Source organism: Ochotona princeps, chromosome X (genome assembly GCF_030435755.1).
Source record: "Ochotona princeps isolate mOchPri1 chromosome X, mOchPri1.hap1, whole genome shotgun sequence".
Lineage (NCBI taxonomy): Eukaryota > Metazoa > Chordata > Mammalia > Lagomorpha > Ochotonidae > Ochotona > Ochotona princeps.
The window spans coordinates 93650925-93675344 of record NC_080865.1 but is presented as its reverse complement, the minus strand read 5'-3'; the positions used below and the strand labels follow the sequence as shown (position 1 = coordinate 93675344).

At 39.1% G+C, this 24420-nt stretch overlaps 1 protein-coding gene and 1 non-coding gene across 2 annotated transcripts; both read right to left on the bottom strand.

The window, feature by feature from the left end:
* Nucleotides 1-232: 232 nt before the first annotated feature.
* On the bottom strand, nucleotides 233-24420 carry ZNF449 (zinc finger protein 449). Its single transcript, XM_058658990.1, has 6 exons — nucleotides 24390-24420; nucleotides 23333-23401; nucleotides 21539-21979; nucleotides 19770-19974; nucleotides 3609-3722; nucleotides 233-3432 (listed from the first exon to the last, which is right to left on the bottom strand). Exons 3-6 carry the CDS (start codon nucleotides 21890-21892, stop codon nucleotides 2549-2551), a joined length of 1557 nt encoding a protein of 518 aa, XP_058514973.1. The 5' UTR covers nucleotides 21893-21979; nucleotides 23333-23401; nucleotides 24390-24420; the 3' UTR covers nucleotides 233-2548.
* LOC118760545 (small nucleolar RNA SNORD60) lies at nucleotides 11347-11426 on the bottom strand. Its single transcript, XR_004996848.1, has one exon. It is a non-coding gene; the product is annotated as a small nucleolar RNA SNORD60 (small nucleolar RNA).

Here is a 24420-nt window from a genome sequence, read left to right as displayed (position 1 = left end):
TGAGGTGGAAGGGAGACCAGGTGAGGCTTCTCCCCTTATCTACTCTTTTTCCCCAAATCCAGGAAGAAGAAAAAGAAAATTAGAAACAATGGTCTCATCCACTTTCCCATAATTCTCAACCTTCGCCACCCCAATCAACGATGTAAACATGATCAAAAATAAAATAAAGTCAATTGTGGTGCTTGCAGTCCTATATTGGTGAAATAATGAATTAATGCAAACAAAGCAGAAAGAGCATGTGCATTTTCACTTTATTAAAATATTGTATAAATTGCATAAATACAGAGCAGTTGGGCACATCCATTCTAAGGCACTGTTATGGTTTGAATGCAAGTCCACAAGAGAGAAAAGAGAAGCCATTACATTCAGTATTATTTTTTACGTCTACATTCAGACTCCTCCCATGTTACAGGTTTATTGCTACTGGGATCTTAGTTTTAACCCCAGAATTATAGCAGCATTATACAGGGACCTAGATGTCAAGAATTAAAGACACATCCTGGCTCTAGCACTTGATAGGATTTGGCACTTTATTATAAACTCTCTTGCTTTGTTCTCCATTTGTTTCCCAACTCTTGTTTAATTAATGATATAAACTCCTTATGAGCCTGACATATTTTATATTTCTTTATCATTAAGTCTAGAACAGGACTAATTAGGCACATAATATATCCCTTCCCAAATACTTATATCTCATTCCTAAGAAGTTCAATGGAATAGATATACTTTCCATAACTCTAATTCAAGGACTGGATGACTATATACCTTCACAAAGGGAAAATGCTTAAATGCCCAATTCTTGCATTTTATAACAAACAAGGAAGGCTCAATGGATATTTTCACATATTAACAGCTTTAACTGATAGTAAGAATTTTTCCTTGGTTACGGGAACTTGAGTTGTTAACATGAATATATAAGGACATTTATATAAGTAGTAGTGTATGTATAAGAAAATTCAAAGAGTAAAAATCACTGAGAAGCTTATAAATTATCTGAATAAGTGATCTTTACCTCCCTAAAATCATGTGTCTGTGTGTGTATATGATACCAAAGCCATATACGGTTAAAAATGTTTTATAATACCCTTGAAACAACTGGAGATAACTAGGTTTGGGAATAACAGAAATATACTGAGAATGAAAGAAATGTTTGCTTAAGGCAGTGTGCTCCAAGGGTTATCTGGAGAATACTAGCTCTCTGGATTGGTACTGGGTGTATATGAAAAAGGTTATGGGGGTCAAGTAGATTTCAGAAACACTGAGCCAAAAGACATTTCCTCCCTTTCCTAGAGGACCTCACAGATATTCTCATTTGCTAATGTGCACTATGGGTCTAGGAAGGAGAAACAGCAGGCAGTGATTCCCAACATTTGTAAAATTCTCTTATAGAACCATGTGTTCTACGATATGTTATTAGGGAAACGTAGAACTGGAATGGATAAAACTTCAATGCACTGCATACCAAAGAAGAGTTAAAAGCTGTGCATTCTTCAGGGATTCTAACTGAAATGAGATTCTACTGATACAAGATTGTCAAGTAGATTCTTCCACAGAGATCTTACTTACTCTGTGAGCACAATCAACTACCAAATCGAAACTGTTTCAACCAGAGTATAAAACTTTATAAAATCCCAAAATAAAAGTAAAAATCTTAATTTCCTTAAATATAAAAATGTTTCAATAGAAATAATTCAGAACCTAACAAATCACATACATCCTTCATCCTTGTGTTCCTGACACACTTATCCTGCTTGACAAAGTTCAAGGTTTCCCTTTTGTCACATCAGGCACACTTAAAGATCTCATCTAATACAACTAACTTTACTAAGATACAGAATAATTATGGCACTGCTGGGCCCAGCATGGTAGCCTAGTGGCTAAAGTCCTCACCTTGCACGCTCCAGTATCCCATATGGCCCTGGGTTCAGATCCCGGCAGCCCTGTTTTCCATCCAGCTCCCTCCTTGTGTCCTGGGAAAGCAGTCGAGGACAGTCCAAAGTCTTGGGACCCTGCACCCCTGTGGGAGACCTGGAAGAGCTTCCTGGCTCCTGGCTTCAGATCAGTGCAGCTCCACCCATTGCAGTCACTTGGGGAGTGAATCAACGGACGGAAGATCTTCCTCTCTGTCTCTCCTCCTCTTGGTATTCCTGACTTTCCAATAAAATTAAAACAAATCTTTAAAAAAATTATGGTACTGCTATAACAGAGGTGTCCGAGAGAAATGGTTTCTGAAAATTCTCACCAGTCACAGGCTTTATGCTAAAGCTGTGAAATGGTTGTCTTGGAACACAAGGTTTTTCATTGTAATAAAAAAATAAGGATTCTAGACAGAAAAAATAAAATATAGGAAAGTTGTAAGACTAGGTGGATACTCTTAAACTCAAATACCTTGGAAGATAGGATTTTAAAAACAGCAAAAGAAAAAAAAAAAAGCCTGCTATAAAGGTCAAAGAGGTTCTTGCAAGACAAATATGCTACAGTATAGGCTAAGATTTTCTTTTTTTGAGTTAGTGTTAACATCTGTAGCATCTGTTTCCCTTAACAATTCTTAAAGAAGTCCTTTAAAGTGAGTGACTTGGTGCATAATAAGGCCTGCTCGCTGCCTGAAGCTTTTTGAACAATGACTACACTTATATGGCTTCTCTCCAGTATGAATTCTTAGATGGATGACAAGGCTCGGTCTCTGTCTAAAGCTTTTCCCACAGTAACTACACTTGAAAGGTCTTTCTTCAGTGTGTGTTTGCTGATGCAGAGTAAGTGCTGCCAGTCGACTAAAACTTTTCCCACAGTTAGGGCATCTATGCGGTTTTTCACCTGTATGGGTTTTCAGATGTCTTTTAAGACTTGATCCATGACAAAAAGTTTTCCCGCACTCCAGGCATTTGTACGTTTCTTCTTCAGAATGGGTTCTCTGGTGCCCAATAAGATGTGAGCGCCGAGTAAAGCGCTTCTTACACACAGTACACTCATAGGGTCTTTCCCCTGTGTGAAGCCGTTGGTGTCGATAAAGGTCTGAACTACGAAGGAATCTTTTCCCACATTCAGGGCATTTGTGAGGTTCCTCTCCTGAATGAATTCTCTGATGCCCAGTAAGCTGTGACTTCCGAGCAAAACATTTTTCACACTGCGGGCATTGGTGAGGTTTCTCTCCTGGGGTCTTTTTCTTAGGTGATTTAGGGTTGAGAGGTTCTTCCAAGTTGGAGCTCTCAGCTGCCTCTCCTGCAGTCGGGGTCTGATTATCTACAAGCTTGGTTAAATCCGGCTGTAAGTCCTCTGGAGGGGGCTCCCACTGATTTTCTAACTGCTCATATTCTTTTTCCAAAATGGGACCCTGGAGAGCATTCCCATCTAAAGTTACAATAAATGGATACATATTCTCCAGTTTTTTCTGTTTTGAGGTATCTTCTTCGTTTTCCAACCCAATCTCAAAACCTGGGAGAGGAAATAGAAATTGCAGATGCTATTATCTCCACGGAGAAAGGGAAAATGAAGAGTTATAGTAAATGACTAAGAAGGAATAGAACAGTTGCTAAACAAAAATCCAAACTGTAGACTGAGTAAGGTTAATTCTACTTTGTTCCCTACCATATCAATGAGCCATTACTTACCTATCTTAGAATCAAGTAATTGCTTCATTTCTTTGGAATCCTCTAGCTCCTTAACCCATGGTTCTTCTCTTTGCTCCAATGGGAAGTTCACATCAAGCTTTGGTAGTGGATATTCTGGCCACAACAAAAAAAGGGAAAAACTGCAGTTTGACTTATCACAGGTTGTTCCAAATTTTAAGCTGATTTTTTGAACACATGGCATATTAACATTAACTTGCCTTCCAAGTATTTTTATTTTGTCTGCAGTCACAAAGTCTTTACCAATGCAGTCTAACAACTCTCACAAACACATTCTGCCCCCCCCCCCCGTACCTTTTATGTTTTTCCAATTTATGGATCAGACTTTCCTGGCATCATGCCTTCCTCATAATTTCTGTTGGGAACTGAACATTTAACTTGGATATTATTCTAATCCGGTGTCATCCCCAGGGACTTTTATTGTTATTTCTTTGAGTGCTTATTTAGAGCTTGTGTGTTGCCAGGCATTACTTATGTTAATATGTTATCCCTCTTGGCATGATTAAGTCATTCTGGAGTAACAGTTGGTTTTGTGGGACCAGAAAAAATATCTGAAGAAATACTGATTTCAAATTCCACCAAACGTACTGAAAAAATATGAATTTACACATTTCAGAAGTTCAATGAGTTCCAAGTAGGATAACCACAAGGAGACCCACAGATTCTAAAAATTACATAAAAGGATAAACCCTTGAAAGACAGCAAGAAAAACGTGACTCATCACTCATAGGGAAATACCAATGAGATTTTAAAAGTTCTCACCAGAAACAAGGGAGGCAAGAAGATAGCAACATAACATAGTCCAAGTGCTTAAAGAAAAATGAAAATCATGCACCAAGAATCTTTTATCCAGAAAAGCTGTTTTTTGCAGGCAGTTTGAAATAGATATTCCTGAGAGAATAAACTGAAAAATGTATTGCTATGAGCTTTGTCTGACAAGAAATACTAGTAGAACTTTCTCAGTCAGAATGCAAGTATCCTCAGATGGTAATTTGAACTCACATTAAAAAAAATTTAAAACCCAGCAAAAGTCGAGGTAATTATGCAATTTGAAAGGACAATTTAAATAAAATTGTGTAGATAGTGTCTTCTGTGCATATAACATATAAAAATGTAATATATTTGCCAATAAAAATATAAATAAGGTGTGGTGTGTAAGGGCAAAGTCCATTGGCCTAGAGAAATGAGCCTGGTGGGCAACCCAATTTCTTTGGAACAAATGAAAAAAGGCAGAAATGATAATGTTAATGTAACAAAGCCTTTCATATATAGTTGTTTTCCTATCTTCTCTCAAGAGAACCAACTTTTAAAGACTCTTCTTTCAAAAGAAAGAATTCTCGAAGACGCTCTTTAAAACGATTGCAATTTTATAAAGTAATAATAATGGTGTTTTGCTGGGTTTATGACACTTTATCATGCATGATAATAATACCACAAATAAGGGGGAAAGGAGGATTAGATATATATATGACAATATTTTTATATCTTGATGGCATTAAGTTAATATAACTCTGAAACCAATTGTGGGTTAAGATACACAATATAAATCCCAGACCAGTCACTAATGAAACAACATTTATAATATTTAAAATTCATTGAAGCAAAATATTACACTTGAAATATTTACTTAATGCAAAAGAAAGTAGTAAAAGAGGAACAGAAGAAGAAAGACATGATATATACAGAAAATAAAAAAGGGCAGATGCAAATCCAATAAATAAGATTAAGGACAGCCCTCTGGCTTAGCGGTTAAGTTGCTGGTTAGGGCATCTGCATCTCACATTGGAGTACCTGCTTCAGCAGCTGGATTTAGTAGCTGTCTCCAGCTCCTAAACCCAGGCACTTGCTAATGTGGATCCTGGAAAGCAGGAATTGTGCTTCAAATGACTGAGTTTCTGTCACCCACATGGGAAGCCTGTACTGAGTCTCTAGATCCCAGGTTCATAATCTGTCTCCATTCACACTCCCACTTTGGGGAGTGAACCAGCAGATGGGAGATTAATCTCTGTCTCAAAGAAAAATTAATAAATAAGCTTACATGGAGATGGATTAAATAACTTAAACAAAAGGCAGAGAATATTGGACTGGACAAACAATGTTTCAACTATATACTACCTACAAGACATACTTCACTTTTTAAAGATTTTTATTTGAAAGGAAAAATTAGAGAGAGAGAGAGACAAAAAGAGGCAGAGAGAGAGAGAGAGAGAGAATCTTCCACCCATTCTCCAAATGGCCACAAGGGCCAGAGTTGAGCTGATCCAAAGCCAGGAAGCAGCAGCTCCCTCTGGGTCTCCCAAGTGGGTGCAGGCACCCAAAGACTTGAGCTATCCTCCACTGCTTTCCCAGGACATTAGCAGAGAGCAGGATCAGAAGTAGAGCAATTGGGACATGTACTGTGCCCACATAGGATGTCAGCAACACAGGCGGAAGCTTAGCCTACTATGTTATGGCGCAGGCCCCAAGACACGTTTAGACTCTAAGTTACAAACAGATTAAAAGCAAAGGGACAAAACAGATACCATAAGACAGCCATGTAAAATGTTATTATAGGTAAAAAGGGTACTTATAAATGATAAAAGAACCAACACAGTAGCAAGATACAATAATTATAACCACAAATATACTTAATCATGGAATACCAAAATACATGCAACAAAACCAACAGAAATGGAACTAGACAATTCAAAAATAGTAGGTGTACATTTGAACAACCCTTGCACAATGGATAGAAAATCAAAACAGAAGATCAATAACAGAAGTTATAGAAAATAATATAAACCAATTAAATATAATAGATATTCACAGACCACTCCACTAACAACAGCAGAATGCCCATTCTTCCCAAGTGCACACAGAAAATTCTCCAGGACGCATATGGTGCAACATCATAGAACAAAGGTTCTGAATATAAAACAATAATTGCAAAGTAAAGTCTCCCACTAAAATAGAACAATAGAAGTAATAACAGAAAGAAATTTGGGAATCTCATGAATAATGTGGACATTGAATAACACATTCCTAACCAACCAAAGAAAAAATAAAAACTGAAATTAGAAATATTTTTAGATAGCGGAACAATGCTGTTTTGGTTGTAGAAGCATGACTTGAAATCTGGTATTGCAATACTTTCAGTTTTGTTCTTATTCAAGATTGCTTTGGCTATTTCAGGGTCTTTTGTTTTTCCATATAAATTTTGAGACTTTCCCCCTAATTCTGTAAAGAATGACATTAGCATTTTGATGAGGATTTCAATGAACCTGTAAATTGCTTTTGGTTGCATGGACATTTTAATAATAGTAATCTATGAACTTCCAAGCAATGAACATGGAATGTGTTTACATTTTAGTGTTTTGTAATTAATGCTGTCTAGATTTTTTCACATCGTGGTAAAGTTTATCCCTAGGTATTCAGTTATTTGTGTAGTTATAGTGGGTAGGATTGTTCTTCTAAGTTCTTCATTAGTGAGCTTGTTTTTGGTATATAAAAAGACCAATTATTTTTGTGTGCTAATTTTGTTATCCTGCAACTTTTCTAAATTCACTTATTAGGTTATTTTAAAGATTTATTTATTTTATTACAAAGTCAAATATACAGAGAGGAGAGACAGAGAGGAAGATCTTCCATCTGATGATTCACTCCCCAAGTGACCGCAACGGCTGGTGCTGCGCTGATCCGAAGCCGGAACCAGGAACCTCTTCCAGGTCTCCCACGCTGGTGCAGGGTCCCAAGGCTTTGGGCCGTCCTCAACTGCTTTCCCAGGCCACAAGCAGGGAGCTGGATGGGAAGTGGAGCTGCTGGGATTAGAACCGGCGCCCATATGGGATCCCGGGGCTTTCAAGGCGAGGACTTTAGCCGCTAGGCCACAGTGCCGGGCCCCGCCTATCAGTTTTAATAGTCTCTTGGTGGAGTCCTAATGGTTCTTCTCTTAATAGAATTATGTCATCTTCAGTCAAGAATAATTTAATTTCCTCCCATTTATATGCTTTTAATTTCTTCCTTTTGCTTAATGGCGCTGGATAACACTATCTGAACTATATTAAGAGTGATAAGAATTCACATCCTTATTCAGTAGAAATGATTTCAGCTTTTCTCAATTTAATGTTTGCTGTGAGCTTGTCAACTAGAGCCTTTATTGTGCTGAGGTATATTTCTTCTGTATTTGATTTGCTCAAGTTTTTTTTTAATGATGAGGGGATTTTTCCATTTCACCAAATGCCTTTTCTGTATTTTTTTTTAAAGATTTATTCGTTTTATTACAGCCAGATATACAGAGAGGAGGAGAGACAGAGAGGAAGATCTTCCTTCCAATGATTCACTCCCCAAGTGAGCCGCAACGGGCCGGTGCGCGCCAATCCGAAGCCGGGAACCAGGAACCTCTTCCGGGTCTCCCACGCGGGTGCAGTGTCCCAATGCATTGGGCCGTCCTCAACTGCTTTCCCAGGCCACAAGCAGGGAGCTGGATGGGAAGTGGAGCTGCCGGGATTAGAACCGGCGCCCATATGGGATCCCGGGGCTTTCAAAGCGAGGACTTTAGCCGCTAGGCCATGCCGCCGGGCCCCTTTTCTGTATTTTTAAGACTGAAATGCTTTATCCTTCAATCTACTGATACGATGCATTATGTTTACTGATTTGCATATATCAAAACATCTCTGCCCCCCTGGGAAAAAGTCCACTTGGTGAGGGCGCACGATGTTTTTGATGGGTTGCTGATTCTGTTTTCTTGAGAGTTTTTGCATCAATGTTAATCAGGGATATTGGCCTATAGTTTTGCTGTTGTGTCTTTGTATGGTTTTAGAAGCAAGGTAACACTGCTTTGTAAAATGAGTTTGGAAGCGATCTTCCCCTTTTGGCTTTTTGGAAGAAAGAACTGTTGTTAGTTCTTCCTAAAAGAGTGGTGAAATGCAGTGGTATAACCATAAAAATGGACACACACTCCAATGGAACAGAACAGAAATACCAGACATATATCCATGCATTTGTTGCAAATTTATCTTGCTAAAGGTGCTAAAAACACTCCCTGGAAAAAATGACAGCCTATTTAATAAATGGTGCTGAGAAAACTGGATTTCCATGTACTAAAGTTTGAAATAAGACTTCTACATTTCGCTTGATACAGAAATCAACTAAAAATGGATCAGAGATCTAAACATAAGATTTGAAACTAGGAAACTACTAGCAGAAAACATAAAGAAAGTGGCTAGCACTGTGACACAGCAGGCCAAGCTGCTGCCATCCCAAATGGACACTGGTCCATGTCCCAGCTGCTTCATTTCCCATCTAGTTCCTTGATAATGGCCTGAAAAAAGCAGAACATGGCCCAAATGTTTGGGCCTCTGCTACTTGTGTGAAAGACACTGATTATCTGCAGAATGAACCGGGGAATGGGAGATTCTCTCTTTCTCTCTCATGTTCTCTTTAACTCTGACTTTCCAATAAAAATAAATCTTTTAAAAAAGGTTTATTTTTTACTCATTGGAAAGTCAGAAAGATCTTCCATCTTCCAGTTCACTCCCCAAATGGCTGCAACAGCCGGAGCTGAGCCAATCTGAAGCCAGGAGCCAGGAGCCTCCTCTGGATCTTCCACGTGGGTATAGGGTCCCAAGGCTTTGGGTCATCCTTGACTGCTTTCCCAGGCCACAGCAGGGAGCTGGAAGGGAAGTGGAGCAGCCAGGATATGAACTGGTGCCCATATGGGATCCCAACATACGCAAGGCCGACTTTACCATGCCGGGCCCATAATTTTTTTTTTTTTTTAGAATAAACAGAAAGTATAGAATAGACCTCAAACAAGTAAAATAATTTAAATGATAATAAAAACACATCCAAAAAGAAACACTATAGCTTCACTGCTGAATTCTGTCAGACATTTAAACAATTAACACTGATTCTAAATCGTATCTTCTTGCAGTAAGAAGAAACTAAAGACTTTGTAACTTACTTTTCTGGCATAATGAAAGAAAGAAAAAAAACAGAAGAGAATTGAAGTTCCAGGAATAAGTCTTTACATTTGTAGTTATAATAGATTTTTAATAAAGGTGTCAAGAAAATCTGATGGGGAAAGAATTATTATTATAACAAAGGATCCTCATACAACTAGGTATCAACATGCAAATCACTGACATCGGTCCCCTATGTCATAACACGTACAAAAATTAATTCAAGTGGATTGATGATTCCAACATTGGTAATACAGCCATAAAACTCTTGGATGTCAGTATATGTACTAATCTTTATGATCTTGGAAAACACCACAATTTCTTAAATAGTATGTCTATAGGATAAGCAATGCAAGCGAAAATCACAATTCTTCACAAATGTAAACACTACTGGGGAAAAGACTTCCCAACTCATTCTATGAGGTAGTTATTACCATGGTAACAAAACCATACAAAGAGTAAAAGAAAAGGAAACTAGACCAATATTTCTTATTAATATGTAAGCAAAAACCTTAAAATACTAGCAAGTCATGTACACTAAAATATTTAAAAACATACACCAGGATTCACATATTAGATATGCAAGACAGGTTTACTATTCATAAATTATGGTGTACTATCCCATTACAATAGAATGGCAAGTAAGAACTGCATTATCCTATCAAAAGATGCAGAAAATTTAACCAAAATTCACCCTTGTTTTGTGTAAAAAACAAACAAATAAAAAAACAACACTCGGGGAGACCATTTCTGGTCCGAAGTTAGAGCTGGTAAAATATCCCAGTCAATTAACAGTCCCAATATAACACCAACAGCTGTTTGCAACATTATGGAATTGACATGGTTGTGAGTAACCAGTATGTTAAAAAAAAAAAAAAGGCAAGTTCTTAACCACAACCTGTGATTAGCTCATTGACATTTGTCACATAATGCAAAATAATTAATAATAATAATAATAATAAAAAACACTCAAATTAGCAATCAAATGAAACTTCCCCATCCTGATAAAAGAAAATAATAAAAATCCAGTTAGCAACATAATTATTAGTGAAAGACTAAATACATTTTCTCTGAGCTCAAAAGCAAAACAAAGAATTAGACACCTTTATTCAATATTGCACCAGAAAATTGAGACAAAACAAATAAAAGGTATTGAGCATTGAGTTTGGGGCAAAGGAAGTAATGCTGACTCTTCACAGAAGTCATCTAGCATATGAAACAATCACAACAAAAAAACAAGTTCAGTGAGTCTGTAGGCTACAAGACTGACAAACAAAACTCAACTGTAATTCTACATGCTTCCAATGAACAATCCAAAAATGAAGTTACGAATACAATTAATAATATTAACAAAAATTAAATATTTAAAATCTCAAAATCACTGTAAAATTTATATTCTGAGAACTACAAACACTAATGTAAGAAATCAAAAAAATCTAAATAAATGGAAAAACACCTCAGGTTTGTACATCACAAAATTGAAAATTTCTATTATGACAATACTGAACAAATAGATTCACAGACATAATATATCTACTATCATTATCCCAATCTATCTCCTTAACGAAACTGATAAACTGGCTTGAAATATTATATGAAATATGAAATGGTCACATACCCAAATAAAATTGTAAGATTAAAATGGTAAGATTTCAGATTTCAAAATTTATTTCAAAGCAAGGCAGTATAATAGTTCTGTAAGAATAAATAAATACATCTATAGGAGTGACAATCCAAAAATATCCATGTACATGCAGTCAACTGACTTATTTTTTTTTTTCAAGCCTCAGCTTCACGGCGTAATCAGGCTGCAGGAGCAGCTGTCATACGAGGTGTCAGAAAGAGCGACTCATCACAGGCTGGGCCCCGCGCCGCTCCCCGTGGGCCCGCCCAGCCGTACCTCGGGAAGCCGCCCACTGAGGCCACGCTGAACCCCGACTGGACACCAGGGAAGCGCGCTCGGCCTCTCTGCTCGACCCCGAAAGAGTCAACTGACTTTTGACAAGAGTTACAAAGACAGTCTATGTGAAGAGAACAATTCTTAAAACAAATCATGCTGAAACAACACATTATATTAGCTTGATCTGGTATTAAAAATTTGGATTCCTACCTTCTACACCAGAAAAGTTAATGAGAAATAGATCAAAATTGTTAATGTAAACTCTAAAATAAAACAAAAACAAAATAAGAAACTCTTAGAAAAAATATAGGAGGAAATTTCTGATACCTTGGATTGAACATTAGTTGATTACATGTCAAAAGCACAGACAACAATGACAAACAGTTAAATATAGCTTCATCAACAATTCTCCAACGACTGCATCGTGCTTGGAGTGGTGAGAGTGGCAGCAATTCAGAGCTGTTGAACTATCAAAACCACCCTGCCGGCTCTACCTTCAGACCAGAGATGGTCTCCCCAAGAAACTGATGAACTTATCTGGACAATAAGATGCTGGACTCTATGTTTGGTATACGCTTGCAATGAGGGAATCTCAACTGAACTTGAACTGTGGTTATGCAACAAGGTGGAGGAATCCACCATGGTGGGAGGGTTTGGGGAGGGGTGGTGGGAATCCCAGTACCTATAAAACTGTGTCACATAATGCAATGTAATCAATAAAAAAAAATACCTAAAAAAAAAAAAAACAATTTTAAAACTTGTGCCATAAAGGATACTATCAAGAAAACGAAAAGATCCATAATGGTAAAAACATAACATGTTTTTAAGAGACTTTTGTGGAATGCAAATCATCTAGCACAGAAGATTTACCTACATTATATAGAACACATAAAATTCAACAATGAGAAATAAATAATTCAATTAAAATGGATAAGGGAACGGAATGTAATGAAAATAGACACATGACCAATTAGCACATGAAAAGATGTTCCACATCATGAGTATTTGAATAAATGCAAATAGAGAACACGATGAGCTACCTCCTTCACACCTAGGATAGAAAAAAAATGTCCAAATAATAATCAATATTGTCCAGTATGTGGAGAAATCAGAATCCTCCCACATTGCTGGGGGAAATACAAAAGATTGCAACCATTTTGGAAAGCATGGAAGCCCCTTAGAAGTTTAAACAGAGGTATCGGTGTGCCCAGCAGCTACACTGAGTATCTCTTAAGTATATTCTCAAGAGAAATGAGAATACATGTCCACGAAAATACTTGCACCTAAATTTTTATAGCAGCATCACTCATGATATTGTAAGGTGGAAATAATTTGCTCAGCAAATGATAAATAGATAAACAAAGAATAGTACAATCTCACAGTGGATTATTCAATCATATCAAGGGATAAATTACTGATGCATGTTATAGTACGGATTACCCTCGAAAATATGACAGTAAGTAAAAAAGCTGTTCACAGAGGCTCACATATTTATGGTTCCATTTATATGTACTGTCCAGGAGAGGTAAATATATAGAAAGAAAACTGATTAGCAGTTGCTTGGAATGGGAAAAATGGGGGCATAAGTGGTAGCAGCTAAACAGTAGTTTCTCGTTGAGGTGATGAAAATGTGCTAAAATTGACCATGGTGATAGCTATACATCTTTGAATACACCGGAAACATTGAATTATGCATCTAAATGAGTGATAATGTATGATATGTGAATTATATATTTCATTAAAGCTGTCAAAAAGATCCAAATGTATGAAAATGTTTAAATGTTAACATCATTAGATAATATTAGCAAACCAGAATGATTCAAGTTGCTCTGAAAGAAATTTTTGTTAATTTTAAAGATTTATTTGAAAGCCAAAGTGAGAAATATTTTCCATTTGCCAGTTCATTCCCAAATGGTTGCAAAAGCAGGGGCTGTGCCAGGCAGAAGTCAGGAGCCAGGAGCTTCATCTGGGTCTCCCACATGGACGATAGGGACCTGCATTCTTGGACCATCAACCCCTGCTTTCCCAGGCACATTAGTGGGGAGCTGGATTAGAAGAGGGCGCCTGTGGCTTGAACTAGCACTCAAATGGGAAGCCAACATTACAGGCAGCTGTTTTATTTGCTGTACCACAATGCAGGACCCCCCTCCCCCAATCAAATTTTAATTACATTATAGTAAATCCAAGGAAGTAATTCAAAATAAATTACTTTATATTTCCAAGGGGAAAAAGCAATAGCTTTCAAATTATAAAAATAAGATGTTTTGATTTGAAAAATAAGAGTGGCATGTGGTGTAGGTTAAAAAGTAAACTGAGGGATAAAGGATCAAAGAAATCTACCAAGTAAAGTCGGAGAGGAAACTGAAGGCAGGAAGAGATCAAGAAGCAAAGAATTGGGGCCCGGCGGCGTTGCCTAGCAGCTAAAGTCCTTGCCTTGAATGTGCCAGGATCCCATATGGGCGCCGGTTCTAATCCCGGCAGCTCCACTTCCCATCCAGCTCCCTGCTTGTGGCCTGGGAAAGCAGTCGAGGATGGCCCAATGCATTGGGACACTGCACCCACGAGGGAGACCTGGAAGAGGTTCGAGGTTCCTGGTTCCCGGCTTCGGATTGGCGCAGCACCAGCCGTTGCGGCTTACTTGGGGAGTGAATCATCGGACATAAGATCTTCCTCTCTGTCTCTCCTCCTCTCTGCATATCTGACTTTAAAAATAAATAAATCTTTAAAAAAAAAGAAGCAAAGCATTAGAGTAGCAGAAAACCATGGCAGTCCAGAAGATACCAATATAAAAGTCAGGAAAAAGAATTTTGGGAATCACAGGAACTATCCATATGGCTATTCCTATCCTACAGAGCATAACTTCAAAGTTTTTTTTTTTTTTAATTGCAAAGTTAGATATACAGAGAGCAGGAGAGACAGAGAGGAAGATCTTCCATCTGCTGATTCACTCCCCAACTGAAGTCGTCAGGTTGCATTTTTCACTAAATGATGCTTTGAAACCAGATCCAGAGCCCTGATTCTTGAGATAAAAGGAAACTTAACTTAGTCAAAATGTCAGGCAGGTGTGTCTCATGTACATTCTGTTTGGTCTCCATTTTGGGTTACTATTTTCTGTACAGCAGCAAACAAGAAGGCTCGGGTATTTTCATTGTGGTTCCTCACCCTCAGCATCATACTCCTAATGCCATTTCCAAAAGGCTTCACTTTCCTTCCAGTGTTGTGGTACACTGGCTAAGCAACTGCCTGCAATGCCAGCATGCTATATGAACTCGAGTTTAAGTCTCAGCTGCTCCATTTCTTTCTTTTTAAAAAAGATTTATTTGTTTTCTGTTGCAAAGTCAGATATACAGAGAGGAGGAGGGACAGAGAGAAAGATCTTCCGTCTGATGATTCACTCCCAAAGTAGCCACAATGGCCGGTGCTGCGCTGATCCGGAGCCAGGAGCCTCTTCCAGGTCTCCCACACGGGTGCAGAGTCCCAAGGCATTGGGCTGTCCTCGACTGCTTTCCCAGGCCACAAGCAGGGAGCTGGATGGGAAGTGGAGCTGCCGGGATTAGAACCGGCGCCCATATGGGATCCTGGCACGTTCAAGGCGAGGACTTTAGGCACTAGGCCACCCTGCCGGGCCCAGCTGCTCCATTTCTGACACAGCTCCTTGTTAATGTACCTGGAAAAGCAGCTGATGCTGGCTCAGGTACTCGGGCCTCTTAGAGCCATAGGGGAGACCAGGATAGAGTGTCAGGCTCTTGGCTTCATCCTGGATCAGCCCCAGGTGTTACAGCCATTTGGGGAGTAAAGCAGTGGATAGAAGACTTCTCTTTGTCTCTGTTTCAGCTTCTTTCTTGCTGTCTAACTCTGCCTTTCAATGAAATAAAACAATCTAAAAAAAAAAACCCAGTAGGTCCATGGAAGCACAGGGTGCATATGAAAACATGTTCCCAAATTTATTGATATTCTTCCTTTTGATAGGTGGACATTTATTTTTTACGTTCCCCCCCCCCCCCGGGGTGTGAATTGGACTTAGCAATTCTCTTCCAATTATAGAACATGACAGAAACGATGGTGTATGACTCAGTTACTGAAGTACTGTTGTGGGGCCGGTGCAGTGGATCAACAGGCTTCAAGCACTAGCATTCCATATGGGTGCAGTTCATGTTCTGGCTGGTTTCATTTCAAATCCAGCTCCCTGATTATGGTCTAGGAAGGCAGCACAGGATTGCTCAAGTCCTTGGGCCACTCTAACCAAGGTGGGAGACTTGAAAGAAATTCCTGGTTTCTCGCTCTTGGTTTTAGATTGGCTCGGTTCTGGCAGTTGTGGCCATTTGGGGAGTGAACTAGTGGATGGAAGATATCTTTCTTTGTGTCTCTCCTTCTCTATGTAAATCTGCCTTTCAATTAAAAAGAAAATCTTAAAAAAAAAAAAGAAGAAGAAGACAGCATTGCGGCATGCTCCTTGCTTTCCTCTTGAGTAAGTTTTTGGCCTACAGGGCAAGCCTGCTGATCTATCACGAGGACAAACAAGCAGCCTGTGATAAAGTTCCCTTAGGCAAGGAACTGAAGGTTCTCGCTAGTTACAGGTGACAGCATAGTTGACAGCAACTATGAGAAAAACTGTTGAGCCAGAAACACCCAGAACTCCCAAATTCCTAATGACTTTAAGCTGTTAAGTTTTAGGGGTAATTTATTACGTGATTCACTACAAACAAAGAGCAATTGCTGCTTAACAAAAAAGGTGCTTCGTTGATGACTACCACCCCGTATCCTATGCTCAGGAATGACATGTACTGAGCCCCATCAACAGAGATTATATCATGAAGTCTCTGCTGCACCAAGAAAGCCATTACTGTAGTAGTAATGAGTTAGATATTACCTGATGGGAAACTGTTTGGTGTTACAAACTGAATAAATATAAATTACAAGAACATTCTGATGTTTTACAGATAGCATTTGTCAGATCTAAGGTTGACTTTTTAATGTTTATCTTTCATCGTTCATCGCCAAAGATATCATCTATGATATTTCACATATATGCCAAATAAAATATCATCAAGTGAAATGAAAAACCCAAAGCTTTGACAATGGAAAATGTGTGCAAATTTTACTTCTCTGATACTGATTTCCATGTTTTCAAAGATCACATGGTATATTTTAGATTCTTAAGACCAGTGTCCCATGTCCTTTTTTTCTTTCTGACTGCAAACTTTATAATATTATTGGACACATCCAGTATCTGCAGTATCTGGTTTGAATTTAAATGAGGAAGCTTTTATATTATTTCTTCAGATCACTCTGCAGTTTTCACTTAAGTGCTTTTCTGTTTTGTAATGAATGTGTGTATATTTGCTGTAGGTTAAATGATTATAATTTAGTGAAAAATATATGAGTATATTATAAAAAAATCATTGAAATGTAATTAAAATATAGGTATTTTAGTGCAAACATTTTTTGAAATCCATGAACAACCACAAAGTTTTTGAAATCCCCTTATACACACGTAAGGATGTGTGTGTGCACATTTCACATTTGTGTTGGCAGAAAAACATTAACATGTTTACACAAAATCAACTGCCTTCTTTAATTATTTAAAAGTTTGTTTTCTACTCATTCAGGATCTTGTGTTTTGAACTCATTTTACAATACAATGTACTTCATGTGACACATGAATATATTTCAAAAGTTTGTGAAAAAACAGAAGTAAAAGATGCCTATTTTGGTGCAGAAAGTTTTCAAAATCCATGCATTCTTTTTCCATAATACATGTTTCCAGGAATTTTGAGAAGTATCTCATAAATCAAAGATGTTTTAATTAGAAAAAATAAAAACTTCAAAAGGTTAAGCTAACATTAAGAACACCAAGATTTACATTATTTTGTAAAGCATATTATATTACTTTAAACAATTATGACAGTAGGGTTAATTTCCTTCCCTCCAAATTTATATTTTATCCTTGATTCATTAATAAATCTATCTACCTTTTTAAAATTCACTTAATTTCCATTTGTTTCAGAGCACAAAATATTAATCCAAGATAAATACTGGTGATACTTTTTAGTTACCTACAATGTTGAAAAAAGAGCAAATTAACAATACGGACTTGAAAGCAGACAGAATTGCAATTAAGTAATACTAGCTATGTTTTACTATTTTCTTCAGGCAAAAGCATATAAACAAGTAAAGATTTTTTAGTATGTGTTAACAAACTTTGAAATGTAGGTGATATAAAGATTGGAACATAAATAACAATATCATATATAGGAACTCAAAAAGTTTAAGGAAAACAGAATTAAAAGGTAAGTTCATTTTGGCACAAAAGATTTTTGAAAAGCAGTGTTCAAGATTTATGGGTCATCATCAGGTAACCAAACATTTATATGTCAGGAATTTCTCAACGTGAATAAAGAATGAACTAGAAGGCCTATCCAGCAAAATAGTAGACAACTTTCCTAACATGTAGAAAGAAAGGGACACCCATGTGCAGGAAGCACAAAGAATTCCTATTAGGCAGGATCAGAAACAGGAAATTATAAAAAAGTGTATGGGAGAAACTGCTGTTTACTTTCAGAAGGTCCCTAATTAGACTAATAGCTGATTTCTCATCAGAAACCCTACAGGCTAGAAGAGAATAAAGAGACACAGTCCCCATCCTAAAGAAAAGAAAACAACTCAAGATCATCCTAGCAAATCTCTTATTTACACAAAAAACAAAATCTAACACATTGCAAAACAAACAGAAATTTAAAGAATTTGCCACCACCCACCCAAGCCTGTAAATGATAATAAAGATATGCTACACACAGAACTAGAGACTGTGAAGGTAGAAAATCTCCTAGTGGGGCATGGGCATCCCATATGGGTGCCAGTTCATGTCCCAGCTGCTCTACTTCTGATCCAGCTTGCTGCTTATGGTGTGGAAAAGCAGTGGAGGATGGCCTAAGTCATTGGTACCCTGCACCCACATAAAGAGACCCAGAAGAAGCTCCTGGATCCTGGTTTAGGATCAGCTCAGTTCTGACCATTGTAGCCACTGGAGAAGTGTACCAATAGATGCAAGATCTTTCTCTGTCTCCTCCTCTCTATAAATCTGCCTTTCTAGAGAAAAATAAATAAATCCTTTAGAAAAAAAAAGATGCAAGAAAGGCATCAAATAAATGACCAATCAAGGCATCTCAAGGACCTAGAAAAAGCAAAACCACACCTAAAGTTAGTAGGAAGAAGGAAATAATTAAAGAGAAGAAATACACATATTGAAACAAAAACATATATATATATATATATAAATCAGTGAATTGAAAAACTGGCTTTTTGGAAAAATAAACAAAATTGATTGACCATTGCCCAAATTAACCAGAAAAAAAGAGGAAAACCAAAATTAATAAAATCAGAAGAGATAAAACAACAGTCACCAGTCACCACAGATATACAAAGATTTATCAGGAATCACAACAGAAAGCTACATGCCATCAAATTGGAAAATGCAGATAAACGGACAGATTTACGAACATACAGTCTACCTAAGTTGAGTCAGGATGACATAGAAAACCTAAACAGATCAATAACCAAGTTGGAGGTTGAGTCAATATTAAAGACACTCCCAACAAAGAAAAACCCAGGATCTGATAGCTTCATTGATGAATTATAGTAAACTCTTCAAGATCTAATTTGAGTTCATCTCAAACTACTCAAAACAACTGAAAGGGAATCTTCCCTAACTCTTTCTATGAGGCCAGCATCACTGAATCCTAAACCAGAAAAAGAATAAAAAGAGAAACTATAGACCATCATCCCTGATGAACATAGATCTAAAAATCCTCAGCAAAACTGTAGGTAATCAAATCCAACAACACATCAGAGAGCTCATTCGCTCAGACCGAGTGGGATTTATTCCTGGTATGGAGGGATGGTTCAACATACATAAATCGATACATCACATTAACAAGCTGTGAAGAAAAGCCTTATATGTCTATACTCATGAGGAATAGCAGGGGTCTATTTTTCTTCACATTTAATCATCTACTTGCTATATGTTGATACGTTTGCCTAATGGAATGTCTAGCCTGTGACTGTGAAGTAAAATGAAAATATGTTACTGTAAAAATTAGAAAAAACAAATAGATATAAGGAAAGAGAAGTCTTTGGTGGGGGGGTGAAGCTATGTGGGTTATGTGGAGGGCAGTGTGGGAAGCATCACTATGCTGCTAAATATGCATTGTGAAATATGTGAAATCTGTTCACTTTATACAAATAAATAAAAAGACTTTTCTTTAAAACAAAAACAAAAGAAATGATAGGAAATTCTTGCCTTACCAGGGTCCAGAAAGGGCTGACACTCTTCAGCAGCACCATAGTTCAGCTCTTGAGGTCCTGCCTGTGTGATCCAGGGCTCTGTCACTGCGGCCTCCTGGACAGGTGCCATGACCTGGAGCTCAGGCGATTCCAGGTGCACACTTGGCGGCAGAGGTTCCATTCCCACTGGTGTCAGTTCTTCCAAAAGCATGTCCTGCATGTCCACCTGTGAGACACAAATCCATCATTCTCTCATTTATAGCAACTCAGAAACTTAAGACTAGCAGAAATTTAATGTGAGCTATACACATTATTTTATATTGCCCAGTGGTTACATGAGTACAATTTAAAGAATATATGAAGTCAACCTTAGTGTCTTATCTAATCCAATGCAAAGTATTAAGAATTCAGCAAGTAATCAACATAAGCAATTATTAGTGAGATATTTTACCCACTATATTTTCTTTCTTACTATCTCTTTTGCATGTGCTGTATGTTTGTACTCCTCCAAAACCATGTATGACTAGTGGCTTCTATAGTAGGAAATCCATGTCTAGCCCATGTGAAGATAAAAACTACACAAAACAAAACTAACAAGGCAGAAAGAAACCCCTAAATCCTCTGCTGGCCCCCATTCAGGCCAGCTGTCGGCACAGAGGGTAATAACTCCCACAGAACCTCTGTTCTCTGCAAGACCAGCTTTTCCCGAAGCTGAGGGCCTTTTTTTTTTTTTTTTTAACCTCCCGGGCCTTATGCCACCAGGTATTCTGAACAGAGCGAAGTGCTCTGAGCTCCTTGGCATTGTGGATATACTGGCAGGTTATAAGAATAAGAATATACTGCACCAGAGATGCAAGTATCTTCCACAATACAGAAGTGTTGCAGGTCCCTACAAACTGTGAAATGTCCCCTTCAAACATCCATGGAGGTAATGAGAACCTCCCAAGAATGCAACCTGCTGATAAGATAAAGATGGGCTAGTTCTAGCAATTCAAGCATGACTTGAATTTTCTAGCAATGTAGTACTAGGACAATTAAAGGAACATTTCACAGCTTACAGCTCGCATGTACCCAGACTTTTTTGCCCCTTTGGAAAATCAGATGAGGAGCAGGTACACCGCTCACGGTTTTGGAGCAGGGCAGTCAGAATGACTGGCTATGCATGTGCAGTGCCTATAAACATAAATTCAGGCCACAGAAAACTTTCAAGAGTTCTCCTGTGATAGCTGAGCCCAATCACATATTTGCAGAAGTGTGTATTAATTCATATCCAACTACATTTCCTTTGCGTTAGTTCCCTCTTGAATATACATGCATGATTCAGGGTCCCCAACCTTTTTCTGTACGTAATCAGAGGGTAAACACATAAGGCTTTGCAGGTCATTTCTCTCACTTTTTAAAAACTAACCTTGAACAGGAAAGACCACTGTCAGCTATCAGGATGCTTACAAACAGGTACTGTTCAGATTCAGTGCACAGGCCACTGAGCAATACAGTAATCATTCAGCTTGGTGTAGGTATGCAATTAGGAAGTAGGTGCTGGGTAGAAGTCTACAGACTTCTTGAAGGTACTAAAGAGGTCATTACTCAGCATGTGTTCTACAAAGGGGTTGGGCCTGACAGTATGGAGACTGAGTGACATGCTGATTCCAGCAAGACAGAGAAAGGAAAAGGACTGTGAACGTTATCTGGAGGCTGGGTAAAGACAAAGACAAAAGGTCTGCCCTACTCTATGTTTCCTTCACCACTTCCTTTGGCCCCAAAAGAAAGATCCCCCACTTTTTTCTCACCTGTGGCTCTGGTACATCAAGTTCTCTCTGTAACTCTTCTATTAGTGACACAACTCTTTCTCTATTCTCAGGGCAGTGCTCCCTCACCCAGGTCTCTATCTCCGTAGGCAAAATAGTCAGAAACTGCTCCAACACAAGCAACTCCAGGATTTGTTCCTTAGAACGCATTTTTGGCTTTAGCCATTGACAGCAAAGCTCCCAGAGTTTGTTGAAAGCTTCGTGAGGCCCGGCTGCTTCTCTATACTGGAACTGCCTGAAGCGCTGCCTGAAGACCTCACAGTCAGTGTCGTACTCCTGAAGCACAGAGCCCTGATTCAAGGAGGCCTGGATCGCACAGCCCAGGGCCACAGCCATTCTCACTTTCCAGAAGTTTACAGTTGATCTTTGCCTGAGGTCTCAGCTTACAATTTCTTTCTGTAATCCTGTGGGAGTCACCTGCAGCTGAGGACAGGGAAAAATGGGAAATAGCAGACTTTATAAAAGGCATACTTGATGTCCTTAACTTAGGTATTTTTTTATCAAACACATATGAGCAATTCATAAAATCTTTCTGATGCTTTTGTTAACCTAACAAGTTACAGACTTATTTCCCGAAAAAATATACATACAATGGTATTTTTAAAATATGATTTCAAAGTTTTACTTATCGAAGCTCATCCATAAACCATCCAAAATTATGCTGTTTAAAATTACATCCAAACATCCCATGTCACAATTCAGGCTTAATTAAAAACATAGTTTCATAGTCATACAAGCAAATTCCAAACGGTGAACAGGTATCACTTCAAAGTTCTATTGTTAGAACAGATTAAGCTGCCACTGCAAATCTGTATATGCATATGCCCATGTTCCATATTCAAGTACTGGTTCGAGTCCTGGTCACTCTGCTTCTGATCTAGTATCTTGCTAATAAGCCTGGGAAAGCAGCACACTTAGGTCCCTGCCATGTGCGTGGATCTAGGTGGAGCTCTGCATTCGTGGCTTCGGCCTGGCTCAGCCCTGGCTGTTGCGGGCATTTAGGAAGTGAGCCATTGGATTTCAGATTGGTTCCTTTCTCTCCATCTTCCTGTGCTGCTGTCATTTTGCCTTTCAAACAATAAATAAATCTTTAAGAACCTTTTCTTGGACTGCTTGGTGCAGATTTTCATGGTTGCACATCTAAGAACTCTACTGAGAAATAAAACACAGATTTGCTGGCATCTAACCTACTCCCAGTCTAGTTCTAGCTGTCTTGTATTGGGAATGTATGTGTCTCAAGGAAATGGAAAAAGCATGGACTCCGATACAGATAGGAGTATCTTAACTATTAGACCAAAAGCGTTCTCATTTAAATATCCCTTTATAGTTTTCAATTACAATGAATTTAGGCATACTCATGTTTGCAAGGATAGAAAAATCACCAAGTCTTCATTTGTCTGCATGTAAAGCATGTGCAGTTCCTCATTCTGCAATAGTATTTCAAGAGGCTCTGCTATGATAAAAACATACTGCAGCAGACCAGGCCATGAGGAATTTACTCTTCATTCATAATGAAAGACACTTATACCACCAGCCAGGTATTATTTTTAAGCATCTTCTTATATTAGTTTAATTCCCTTTACCTGTGGGTCCTAGTATCATCCCTTGAATCCTGACAGGGAATTTGAGGTTTGAGGCTTAGGGAGATTGAATAATTTGTCCAAGATCACATAGACCATGCCAGAAAAGAAATGAAGCAGAGATAAGAAACCATAGTCTCCTGCAATCAAATGTCTGAAATCATCGAAAGTGCAAAGCACATGCGCACACCTGTACCTGCTGCTGCGCAGTGGCTCCTCTCTCTGCACTTGCTGAGGCAGGCTGGTGTCTTTCCCCTGAAGGCGACTACGGACAAAAAAATATTCATGACTCCCATTCTCCCAAGCTTTCTACTAAACTGCACACTCTGTTCCCCGACATGGCCCTTGAGCACATTTCATGACCAATTGTAGAGGCAGATGAGTTCAAGTCTGATAACCTGCCCAGCCGTGTATCCTGACACGCAGGACCCCGCCTGCAGTGTTAGGAAAATCAATGCAGCTACTTCCTAAAATGTCCTGTTCCAATGCAACTGCATGGCAATCCAGTAGTTGTAAACCTGGCACACAGGAAATGCTGAACTAACGTTCACTCCCGCCCAGGATTCCTTCCTAGGAAGCTTCTATTTCCGGAGCCCAGGCTTCTAACCGTCGCCCGGAGAATGTCCAGGAACTGCTGGTTTTGGCTGCGGATCCACCCATTAATTCCTTCCAGTTTCACAACTGGCCGGCTCTCCTGCAACTAACCCAAAACCTAGACCCCCCACCCCCACGCCAGCCAGGAGGAAACTCCGCGTTTCTTTCCACGGGCCCTTTCCAATGAAAAGGTCATTCTACTACAAGGCCAGTGGTTTATCTCCCAAGCCACCCTGTAATGAACCCCTTCACAGGCCCTATGAGTAAAGCCTTGTGTCGAAGAGGGCTTGGGGAACAGCAAGAGTGACACGTCCCTAAAGAACCTTAAAAGCGGGTTTAAAATTCGAAGCCGGCGTCGCGGGCGTGGTCCCCGAGTGCTTCTGAGCTATAACGACCCCACCACCCCGAGGGGTGCGCCCAGTCTCACGGGACTCCCGGGAAGGCCTCGCCAGGTCTCGAGGAGCAGCGGCGAGACCCTGCCCGGATAGGGGCCCGCAGCCCCCTCGCTCCTCGTGGCACCCGCCGAGAGCCGCCGGCGCCCGCCGCCCGGGGCACAGCTGCAGTTCACCAGCTGGCACAGCTCGGGTCGGTGAAGGGAGCCCCGTTACCCGCGCCCGCGCCCCAGGGACGGCCACGCCCTCTGGCCGCCCGGGACTCACCGCCTCAGCGCCCACAGCTCTCCGAGCTCTC

What these genes read in the sequence shown, in the direction of transcription:
- ZNF449 (XM_058658990.1), bottom strand. Translation starts at nt 21,892, where the DNA reads ATGGCTGTGGCCCTGGGCTGTGCGATCCAGGCCTCCTTGAATCAGGGC. An exon ending in TCAGCCCTTTCTGGACCCTG is followed by an intron (nt 3,723 to 19,769) that starts GTAAGGCAAGAA and finishes TGTTGTGGCCAG; the next exon opens with AATATCCACTACCAAAGCTT. An exon ending in ATTACTTGATTCTAAGATAG is followed by an intron (nt 3,433 to 3,608) that starts GTAAGTAATGGC and finishes TTCCTCTCCCAG; the next exon opens with GTTTTGAGATTGGGTTGGAA.